Source organism: Phlebotomus papatasi, chromosome 4 (genome assembly GCF_024763615.1).
Source record: "Phlebotomus papatasi isolate M1 chromosome 4, Ppap_2.1, whole genome shotgun sequence".
Lineage (NCBI taxonomy): Eukaryota > Metazoa > Arthropoda > Insecta > Diptera > Psychodidae > Phlebotomus > Phlebotomus papatasi.
Genome location: NC_077225.1, coordinates 2,628,397 through 2,641,072, shown reverse-complemented (window position 1 = coordinate 2,641,072; position 12,676 = coordinate 2,628,397). Strand labels below are relative to the sequence as shown.

Below are 12,676 nucleotides of genomic sequence, written 5' to 3'. Positions count from 1 at the left end.
TGCACAATGCCGTTTTTGGGAAAAGTGACTTTGAATTTCAATGAATTTTGACGCTATCACAGCGCCACCTGTGGTGACTTTTTGAACTTCCATCTGAAAGTGCTCATCGATACGAAACCAAAAAGGTAAAATTTAGGTCGCTATGTTAATTAGAACCGGAGATAGAGGCCGGTCAATATTCGAACTTTAACCCCTTATAGCTCGGGTCAGGGGTTATGGATTGACTTAAGGTTTTTTTTGTTTGATAGGTATAATCAACGGCTACAACATACTAAAATTTCAGCCCGATTGCACAAAGGAATTTTTGGGTTATTTAACTTAGAAAATTGAAAATTTTTCTTTTTAATAATAGCCCCCCTAGCGGTAGTTTTACGAACTTGTGATGTTAGAAGGGGAACTTGCATTTCACGAGAGCTTTCCAAAAAGCCCCAACTCTTTAAATTCTGACAATTAGAACCGGAGTTATGGCCATTTTAAGAATTTTTTTTGGACCCTTATAGCTCGGGTCAGGGAGGTCGGGGGACCTTAAGTTTGGTATTGATGGAAAGCCCTAAGGCCCAGCTATAACATACTAAAATTTGAGCCCGCTCGATGCCATAGGGGCGGAGCTATTAAGAAAACAAAAAAGGGGGGTCTTCAAAATGGCGGAAGGAGGGGTGAGGGGTGGGGGGTCAATGCACCAAGTTGCAACTTTCATACGATATATAACATTTGCCGAAAACCGCAAGTAGAGATCTCTTTTAGTTTAGGAGCTATTAAGCTCCAAAGAGCGGCCGGACGGACGGACGGACGGGAACGGTTTTTAGCCATCCATATATTCGTGATCAGGAAGTGTCAAAACACATTCTGGCAAAGTTTGGGGCCAATCGGAGGACATGAGATTTTGTTAGGATTATAATAGGTGAGATTGTTAAGAATCTCACCTAAATCAGAATAAACATAGGGAAAAGGAACCAAAACTTGAAAAAAATGAAAAGATTTATGTTAAAAGACAAGGTGTGAAGAGTAAAGTAAAACCACCTTTTGACGCTGTAATTGTTTCAGAAGACAGGAGAAAAACTTTTATTGATCAGAAAAACAGAAAGTTGCATAAGGTCAATCTTAAGAGAAAGTAAAAACAAAACAAAAAAAATAATTAAAAAAAAAATAAATTAAATAAAAAAAATAAGAAAATTAAATCCTTAGTAATATAATCAAAAATATTATTAATGCAGTAAAGAATAATTTATAATTAAAATTTAAGACAAATATGCTATCGTGACATGATTATTATATTTTAGGTTGACGATCATACCTTACGGACAAACAACTACAACTATCCAATTTCATGACTTGACGAATAATCCCAATGGATTGGTGACCGTAAAAATGGGCGTAGCCTTTATTCAAAAAGGAAATTTCAAATTGGCTCATGTCATTCATATTGAAAATTTTAAAGAAATTGCTACTCAAATTGAAAAATTGGCGAATAAGTACCAAAATTTGGATCATTTTTCGGACATATTGAAAAACAAAATTTTTGAAATCAATAAAATATTTCCAAATTTTGACCCAAAATTAAAAAATAAAAGAGCCATAGAATGGATTGGATCTGCCATTAAATGGGCTACAGGCAATGCTGATGCTCAAGACATTAGAGACATTCACCGAGAGTTATCAGATAGCAAGTTAGGTATCAATAAGTTGATTAAAAATAATAATAAACAAGTCGAAATTAATAAGAATTTTGAAATACGAATCAATAATATGATAAAAACAATATCAGGTTTACTTAAAAGTAATTTGGAAAAGAAAGATAATACTTTAACTTATTTGGAAGTAATTAATTTACTATTTCATATTGACGAATTACATAATAAACTAAAAGCAATTGAAGAGGCTATTATGCTTTCAAAATTAGGTGTAGTTTCCAAAAGTTTGCTAACACCAATGGAAATGAATTTTATAACAGAAAAACTTTATCAACAAAATATAAGATTAAGATATAGAGAACAAATATTTAAGTATCTGAGCGCAGCAGTATTATATGAGGGAGAGACTATTGTGTATGTAGTTGATATTCCTCAGATAAGAGAAGATGAGTGTATGAAATTAATTATTGAAACCTTTCCGATTAATGGACAACAAATTAAAATAGATTATAAACATCTATTAGTTTGCGAAACTGAGACGTATGCAATCATCCGAGGATGTACCAAGATCGACAAAGGCGAAATTTGCAGCAACGCAGATTTATTGGACATCTCGAATGATTCATGTACCCCAGCAATTGCCAGAGGACGTCCAGGAAGCTGCCCATGTGAAAGGTCACCCACAAAAACCATCGTGAAGCAACTCAAAATGGGAATTGTTTTGGTGAAAACTGCCAATCCGTCCATCCCCTTAAACAACAGTTGCGGCATAGAAAGGCGTAACATTTCCGGTGCATTCTTAATCATATTCGAGAATTGCACACTCCAGATCAATGAAGGGACTTATGAGAATCGTGTTTTTCACATGGATTCTCAACCAGTTATCCTACCCCTACCTGATGTGGTAATTCAGAGAGAAGAAACCGGACCAGAAGAAGGATTACGTCACCTAGAAGATCTCCATATTCAAAATATGGACGCCCTAGATGAGATGAAATCCAATCACCAAACTACCAGTTATTTTTCATACTCTGGATTCTGTATTTCTGCCATCATTCTAACGTCAGCTATCATTATTTGGAGTTTCAAGAAAACCCTCTACAGGAGATGTTGGTATCCTAAGCCGACTGAAAATACCGAAAATACAGTGAATCGGGACGATTCAACTTTAAGGGGGGAGCAGTTAAATATTCCCATGTCCACCGGCACCATGGACACACTCCACACCTGCTAAAGTGTGGAGTCAGCACGAACGTGCCTTCACTATGGGAACATCACATTCCCACAACCCACAATCCACACCTGCGAGATTGCAGAATATGCACTTTCGCTGAACGTGCCTCATTGTGGGAATGTGTAAGTGATCCACGCTGGAAGCGGCGTCACCGAGGTTTCTTAGATATTACTTTCTTCTCTGTACATCATTCTGTAATTCTCTGTGCTTCAATAAAGATCATTAGATCTAAATCGTCCTCGTGTTCTTAACTTATATATCTATACATACATACATATAAAAATAGTATATATGTTTATATATACCAGCGGATTTTCGCGGGTAGCGAATGTTTTCGCGGATTTTCGCGGGCCGCGAAATTTTTCGCGGATTTTCGCGAGTCGCGAAATTTTTCGCGGTCCGCGAAATTGTTCGCGGATTTTCACGGGCAGCGAAATTTTTCGCGGGTCGCGAAATTTTTCGCGAATTTTCACGGGCAGCGAAATTTTTCGCTGATTTTTGCGGGTCGCGAAATTTTTCGCGGATTTTCGTGGGTCGCGAAATTTTTCGCGGATTTTCGTGGGTCACGAAATTTTTGCGGATTTTCGCAGGTCGCGAAATTTTTCGCGGATTTCCGCGGGTCGCGATATTTTTCGCGGATTTTCACGGGCAGCGAAATTTTTCGCTGATTTTTGCGGGTCGAGAAATTTTTCGCGGTTTTTCGCGGGCAGTGAAATTTTTCACGGATTTTCGCGGGTCGCAAAATTCTTTGTGGATTTTCGCGGGTCGCGAAATTTTACGAAATTTCAGACACTTATGCGTTTCTCATCCAATTTTCTTAATTTTCCAGTGAAATATTGCACATATCAAGCCTGAAAGAGGCTCTAAATGAATGTAAAATTTGAGGCCTCTATCTCTCATAGTTTTCGAGATAATCGACTTTAAAGATTTTCAGACACTTTTATGCATTTCTCGTCCAATTTTCTTGATTTTCAAGTGAGATTTTGCACATATCAAGCCTGAAAGAGGCACTGAATGGATGTAAAGTTTCAGGCCTCTATCTCTCATAGTTTCCGAGATAATCGACTTTAAAGATTTTCAGACACTTTTATGCATTTCTCGTCCAATTTTCTTAATTTTCCAGTGAAATTTTGCGCATATCAAGCCTGAAAGAGGCTCTAAATGGATGTAAAGTTTGAGGCCTCTGTCTCTTATAGTTTCCGAGATAATCGACTTTAAAGATTTTCAGACACTTTTGTGCATTTCTCGTCCAATTTTCTTAATTTTCCAGTGAAATTTTGCGCATATCAAGCCTTAAAGTGGCTCTAAATGGATGTAAAGTTTGAGGCCCCTACCTCTCACAGTTTCCGAGATAATCGACTTTAAAGATTTTCAGACACTTTTATGCATTTATCGTGCAATTTTCCTTATTTCCGAGTTAAATTCTGCTCATCTCAATCCTGAAAGAGGCACTAAATGGATGTAAAGTTTGAGGCCTCTATCTCTCATAGTTTCCGAGATAATCAACATTAAAGATTTTCAGACACTTTTATGCATTTCTCGTCCAATTTTCTTAATTTTCCAGTGAAATTTTGCGCATATCAAGCCTTAAAGTGGCTCTAAATGGATGTAAAGTTTGAGGCCTCTATCTCTCACAGTTTTCGAGATAATCGACTTTAAAGATTTTCAGACACTTTTATGCATTTCTCGTCCAATTTTCTTAATTTTCCAATGAAATATTGCACATATCAAGCCTGAAAGAGGCACTAAATGGATGTAAAGTTTGAGGCCTCTATCTCTCATAGTTTCCGAGATAATCAACATTAAAGATTTTCATACACTTTTATGCATTTCTCGTCCAATTTTCTTAATTTTCCAGTGAAATTTTGCACATATCAAGCCTGAAAGTGGCTCCAAATGGACATAAAGTTTGAGGCCTCTATCTCTCCTAGTTTCCGAGATAATCAACATTAAAGATTTTCAGACACTTTTATGCATTTCTCGTCCAATTTTTTTAATTTTCCAGTGAAATTTCGCACATATCAAGCCTGAAAGTGGCTCTAAATGGATGTAAAGTTTGAGGCCTCTATCTCTCATAGTTTCCGAGATAATCGACTTTAAAGATTTTCAGACACTTTTATGCATTTCTCGTCCAATTTTCTTAATTTTCAAGTGAAATTTTGCACATATCAAGCCTGAAAGAGGCACTAAATGGATAAGTAGTGTAAATCGAGGTTGAATACAATAAGTGTGTGTAGTAGTGTTAGTGAGGCACTCACACACATAAACCCTGCTCTGGCGTCACGGCTCCGAAAAGTTACAATCGGTGACGTATTATGGTGTATGTATGGAACTAATACAAACTGACGAGCAGGTTCTTATCATGACGTCATTACCGTGGGGTCCATAACCTTAGATTGACGTTATATTAAATATGTTGTCACCTCCATCCCTCTTGAAACATGAAGCGACATTATTGTTGATGCAATAATTTAATGCTGATGTGTGTGTGTGTGTGTAGATTTCTGAATTGAAATTCCTATGGCCGTTTTTAATGACCGACTATCACCTATTATGTAAAATGTAAAATCTAAAAGATTTTCGCGAGTGTTCTATCTATTTTAATTTGCATGCTTCTCTTTCTCTGAAGTCATTTTTCTTATAATGTATGCATAAAGATTTTCCGTGTAGTTGGTATGAATCCCTGTTGCTTATGTTTGATGATCAATCATGCTTGGCCGGAGATATTAGAAGGGTGGGGGTATACTTGACTGATAGTGCCTAATATGAATACTCCTGACTACTTATCGTAAAAATGTTTGCTTCTAATGAGGGACGTGTAAGTGTGGAAAAGAGTGAGAGAGTTTAAGGTGGAGTTGGGAGAATTTGTCAACGAGTGCAATTTTTATGCGCTGTGGCATTATTCATTCTGCCTGTTGAATTCAAGGAAGATCAGCAGGGAAAAGTGATATTCTTCGGTCGTCCTCACGATCCCTCGAGAGAATTAAAAGCAAAAATGTTATTTCATTTCACATAAATTCTTCTCTTCGCATAATTTTGATGAAAGAATCTGCATGCATATTTTAATGATCGATATGATTTTATATTAGTCTTTTAAATAGTTTATTGAGTCGAAAAATTAAATTTACTAACACATGTTTAGCTCGATCAGATCTACAATCGATAACGTAAAGTGGTGTTCACCAAACATTTCTCCATATCGTGGAGAGATACAATCGACGCCTTGTGGGAGTATGAGATTTGTACTTATACTCATGTTTTCATTCAAGGGATTCCATATGATCACTGACGTCATATTCAGTGCAATATTCCACTGCAATGTTGGCTCTAATTTCTTCACTCTCACCCATCAAGAAAATATTTCACAGGGAGAAAAAATGTTGGGCTATGAGACATACTCACACCAAACAATTCTACCCATCATGCACACAAACATTTAAATTACCAATTTACCACTATATGGGAAATGAGGAAAAAGAGTCATTCTATAATTTTATTTTATAATGTTGTTGATATAGATTAAAGAGTATAGTGGATTTTACAACTATTAACATTTTGAAGGCTCGGACAAAGAATTTTTTTCAACATCTGTCTAGTTCGAGCAAAATTACAATTGATCCTCCAAAGTGGTGTTCTCCAACATTTCTCCAGGGCGAGGAGAGATACAATCGATGACGTGTGAGAGTATGTGGTTTATACTCATACTTACGTTTTCATTCTTATTGTTCCGTATGATCATCGACGTCATAATCAATGCAAAACCCCTCTGCAAAATCTGCTCTAATTTCTTCTTCAGGTCTAGACAGCAAAAAATTTCACAGATGAAGTAAAGTGTTGAATGTGCGATTCACTCACAACAGACAATTCTACTCATCATGCGCGCAAAGATTTGAATTACAATTTTAACACTGAATGGTAAACGATGAAAATGCACCGCACATAGTTTTGTTTCATATGGAGATTAATACCACTTGAAATTATAGTCGAGTCTCCAAGTGTTAACAGTTCCTAGGCAAAGTATATTTCTCCACCATCCAGAAATGCAACAAATGACCTATGCCATCACACAGATTAGGAGAAACAAAAACATATGAGACGGAGGGAAAATGAAAATGCATGAAAATAGATCAAGACTCTTGTTCTCCATACTGATTCTGTTGAAAACATTTTAATAAAGAACAAAAGGCACAGGTATAATGAAAAGTAAAAGAGTGTATTATTAGTGAAATATATTTTTATTTCAGATTTTCTTGTTGGGATATTACAATCTGTATATTACATATAAATTTACACAGTTAATATCCGAAATACTGAATCATAATATGATAATCTAACATAAATATTTCTTTTATCCATGTACTAGAATATTGAAACTGTTGACATAAGTAAATACAATTTTAGTAAATTAGGAAGTTTAAAACCATTATCTGATACAAACTTTGGTAAAGTGATTAACATACAATATCTCTGTAAACTATATAGAAATTCTCAAAAGGTATTACAGTCATCATGCATCAAAATATTAAACCTATAAATTCAATACCATGGAAAACCGTATATCAACGATTTAATATCACTGACAGATAAAACAATATATGTAAGACAATTCTCGAGGCCAATTTTATTAGAAAAACCAAATAATTTCTAAATACTAATCCCAGTGCATCGCGTTTAATCTACAGATCGTCTTATATTATAATACACAATTTAAAATACGTATTTTCAAAAAATTTAAAAACAGCTAAGAGTATTAACGCTAAAAGAATTGGATCAGGCTAAAGCAGAGACTCTTGTTATTGTGCAAAAATTACAGATCAATCTACATTAATTTTCGTAGTAATATTACTATGTAATATAATTAGCAATAGTTCTTTATAAAAATTTATCAGCTACTTGAAACTCTCTCCATTACATGAATTAAACCATGACTCTTGCTATCGCTCCAAAAATACTTCCAGATCAATCTACATTAATCTTCGCCGTAATATAATTAAAATGATTCTTTATAAAAACTTAACAACTTCTTCAGACTCTTTCCGATAGACGAATTAAACCAGTGAGTCTTGCTATCGCTCCAGAAAATAGTTACAGATCAATTTTCATTAATCCTCAAAGAAATATAAATTAAAAGGTTTGTTTTAAAAGTTTTAAATCTGTTAAGAGTATTAACGCTAAAAGAATTGAACCAGAGACTCTTGCTATTGTGCAAAATTACAGATCAATCTACATTAATCTCCATGGGAATATAATTAAAATGCTTCTTTATAAAAATTTAACAACTTATTGAGACGCATTCCATTAGATGAATTAGACAATGTATCTTGCAAACGCTCTAAGAAATAGTTCAAAGAAATTTAGAAGGTTTATTTTAAAAGTTTTAAAACTGTTAAGAGAATTCACGCTAACAGAATTGAACTAGAAACTATTGATATTGCGCAACAATTGTAAATCATTCTACATTAATCTCCAAAGTAATATAGTTTAAAAGAATTATTGATGAAAGATTTTAATACTCTTGTCAGGCTACATGTTAAAGACTAGAGATATATGTAGCGCGATTCAAAGGCTTATAACCTAAAAATATTTTCCTCCTCTACAAACTCGTACTCGTACAAAATTGTCGCAAAAGGGTTCAGCATGAATCATGAGGTGATCAAGTTCTCATTCAAAATATAAATTAAAAGGTTTGTTTTAAAAGTTTTAAAACTGTTGAGAGTATTCACGCTAAAAGAATTGAACCAGAGACTATTGATATTGCACAATAATTGTAAATCAATCTACATTAATCTCCAAAGTAATATAGTTTAAAAGAATTATTGATGAAAGATTTTAATACTCTTGTCAGGCTACATGTTAAAGACTAGAGATATATGTAGCGCGATTCAAAGGCTTATAACCTAAAAATATTTTCCTCCTCTACAAACTCGTACTCGTACAAAATTGTCGCAAAAGGGTTCAGCATGAATCATGAGGTGATCAAGTTCTCATTCAAAATATAAATTAAAAGGTTTGTTTTAAAAGTTTCAAAACTGTTGAGAGTATTCACGCTAAAAGAATTGAATCAGAGACTATTGATATTGCACAATAATTGTAAATCAATCTACATTAATCTCCAAAGTAATATAGTTTAAAAGAATTATTGATGAAAGATTTTAATACTCTTGTCAGGCTACATGTTAAAGACTAGAGATATGTGTAGTGCGATTCAAAGGCCTATGCATTAAAAATCTTTTCCCCGTCTACAAATTCATACTCGTATAAAATTGTTGCAAAGGGGATAACAATGAATCATGAGATGGTCAGGTTCTCATTCTCAATGATTGTGAAAATAACCGTAGATCTTATTGTAATAAGAGACTGTTTGTTAATTATGTTAATAATTTCCTTAAAATCAACCAAGACTCAGGTGGGTGGACATCGGGAACAGAGTCTGAAGATGAAGAAGTGGAATACACCCGGAAATATTTAGAGATGGAGGGTATACAGTTAGATAAGGAAAAAATATGTGTTAACAATGGATTGTGATCTTTGTCAAAAACGTTCTCAATATTCTTTGAGGACGATTTATTATGCGAGAGGATAATAAATTAAATAAAAACAATAGTCTGCAATACCAATGACGAATTAAATAATTTACTTTCTTCAGAAGACATCGAGATTACAGATTTTACATGGATGGACCACGTCAGATTTTTATTTCATGGAAATATTCTTCTGATGGTGATCCTTTACCATCAAAGTATGTCAATCTCGGTGTCGGTATCTGCACAACTACGAATGCTCGCAAAAAGTTGTATTCTATCGTTTCCAAATTAGGACGTAATCTTTTCTATTACGACACGGATTCGGCTTTTTATTTGGTACCTACGGGTGAAGAAAATCCTCTTGAGTGTGGGAAATTTTTGGGAGAGTTGCCTTCATCGAAGAATTCGTAAGCATAGGACCAAAAGCCTATGGCTTGAAAATCTATTCACCTTCTACAAACTCTTACTCTAACAAAATAGTATGCAAGGATGTATCGCAGAACAAGGAGGTTGAAAAAGATATAAATTTTGAAAGTTTAAAATCCTTGGTCCTCTGCAACGATAAAGAAATTAAAGTAACTTATCCAAACAAAATTCAGCGTCAAAATCATTTAAAAATTATATCTGGACCCTCTTCAAAAATACCCCAATCTATTTTCAAAAGACGGCAAAGACGGTGCATCGAAAATAATTACATAGCTTGTATAAAGTTATATTTTGTCCTTTCAAAATTAGGTCATAATATTTTATATTGTGACAGGACTTCAATCATCTTCATAGTCCATGCGGGGTGGGGGGGGGGAGGGGAGAACCCTCTTTCCACTGTTAAATTTTTAGGGGGGGAGGGAACTTACGGATGAAATTGCAGATTAGTGTAGGTTCTCATTATCAATGATTGTTACAATTAACTGTTCAGAATTATAAGAAAAAGAGATTGTAAAGAATCTCAGCTAAAACCAAATCATCAATATCTATTGAAGAATATGATCTACTAAGATATACCTTATTTATAGATTATATTTACATAGTATTTACAATTTAAATCATAGACATTATTTTCAATAGCCAGATTTTAAAAATGATAAAAAAATGTTTGCATGTTAAATACTAATCTATTCTAATGTATTTTAAAAACCAAATGGGAGAGTGTCAAAATTATCCACACATCTTGTTTTGGTCAAGGTAAATTGTACCTTTTTATGGGCTGAGGCTGAAAAAAGCTTAAATTTTCTCTGTCTGCAGATTCTGTTTTTGTAATGAATATTCAATGTTTCAGTGTCCCCAAAGACAATTGATCTCATTGCATTGAAATCGAGATGTCTTTCTACCTCGTGGTTCATACTTATACCTTTCGCTACGATTTTATATGAATATGAGCCTGTGGATGGCGTAAATATTTTAAGACCATAGGTCTTAGGCCCGCAACTGACATATTCCTCAATAAAAGAACCCTCACCGTAGTCTGTAAGCTCATCGGTGAGCTCCCCCAAAAACTTTCCGCAGCTTAATGGGTTCTCTTCGCCAGCGGGTACCCTGAAGATCACAGAATCTGTATCACAGGAGAGAAGGTTCTCACCTAATGTAGAGAGAATCGAGTACAGTTTGATTCGAGCATTCGTGGTAGTACATATGCCTACACCGAGATTTACGCATCTAGATGTTGACTCAGCTTCAGCAATGTACTTCCACGAAACAAAAATCTGTGTCTCCCCGACAGGATATAAATTCATCAATTGAATATCTTCAGATCCAATTAATTTATTTAACTCCTCGGGGGAGTTGCAAATGCTAGTCTTTGTGAAATTTTCACGCATGATGAATCTTCCCCAAAGACTATTTAACACCAATTTGGTGAGCAATCGCAACCCCTTATTGACACAGATTTTTTCTTTGTCAAGCTGTACACCTTCCCTCTCTAAATATTCCTGGATATAACTCTCTTTTTCCTCATCAGATTCTATTCCCACAGGCCATCCACTTGATTCTTGTTTAATTTTGAGGAAATTGTCCACAAAATCTGCAAAGAGGCCCCTTTCGTTAGTGTCCCGGTTGTACTGCAATGTTTGATAGGACCAAACCTCAAAAGCTTTGACAATTTGGTACCCATGGCGAACACTCAGCCGGATTTCATCTAACGACCAGAATCCGGTGAGGGTTCTTTCATCATCAGAATGTGTGCAACGGTCCGTGTTAACCATCTCTGTACAAGATCTACAGAGAGGAAATATTAAACGATCGTTGCATCTATACGGCAAACATGGTAAATACAAGTTCCGTGGGGGTAGAACTGTGCATTTAGCCACACCTTCGTAGTTTAATATTTCCTCTGCCTTTTCGAAGGTTTTCACAATAGTTGGATGACCAACAAAGTATTTAGAATATTTATTGGCCCAGGGGTAAAGTGATGTGAAATCATAGTAAAGTATTCTGTCCCCTGGGCCACATTTTTCATACAATTTAAATACTTCTGTTCGCCCTCCGTATACTGCGCTTCTCAAATCAAACCCTGCATCGATAATTTCCTGATTTTTATTCAATGAGTCTTCCAAATCAGGATTTGATTTGAGTAGTCTTCGAAAATCACACTCCCATTCCGATATTAAATTGTAACCCATATCTTTTATACGTTTCAAACGAGTCAAAGTTGCCTCATAACGCCTCTGTATAGTATCGGACGAATTTCCTGAACATACATAGTCCCTGTTCAAGAAACATGTATGGCCATGATAATAACATCCTTCGAAACTATACACAGTGTTTGTGCTATCGTCAAATCCGTCGACAATGTAATGTGAATTTTTCAACTTTACTTCGTACCGAATATTTTTTTGTGTAATCATTTTTTGATACACGAGCCATTTCAATCCAATTTTGCTCTGGAGGTTTATATAGCTTGAACTGTAATTACTTTTTGGTGTAATGGCAAGAGTATTTGTGATTAAATAGTTCTTTCTATACACCTTCATTACAGCATCGGCTAAAGTAATCGCCTGCAAAAATGGATTGATTCCGGTGGTATCTATAAATGAATACATAAAGTTTAAACACCCGAGTTTCAGAATTTTGACGTCCTGATTACAATAATGTATCAATTCTTTCCGATTATCAAAAGTTTTGTGTTTATTTGACTCGTACCATGCGAGAAACTTTTCATACCGATTTGACGACATCGACTCTATTGCATACATTTCTTGCGCGGGATATTTCCCAATATAATTCTTATTTGCTGAAGTGTTGAATTTATACGGGTATTCACCCTTTTCGCAATCACGGAGCCCGAAACTTGC

General features: G+C 35.0%; 1 protein-coding gene across 1 annotated transcript; it reads left to right on the top strand.

The window, feature by feature from the left end:
* Positions 1–1,138: 1,138 nt before the first annotated feature.
* Positions 1,139–2,925, top strand: LOC129808633 (uncharacterized). The gene has a single exon (XM_055858420.1). It carries the CDS (start codon positions 1,369–1,371, stop codon positions 2,863–2,865), a length of 1,497 nt encoding a protein of 498 aa, XP_055714395.1. The 5' UTR covers positions 1,139–1,368; the 3' UTR covers positions 2,866–2,925.
* The last annotated feature ends 9,751 nt before the right edge of the window (positions 2,926–12,676 follow it).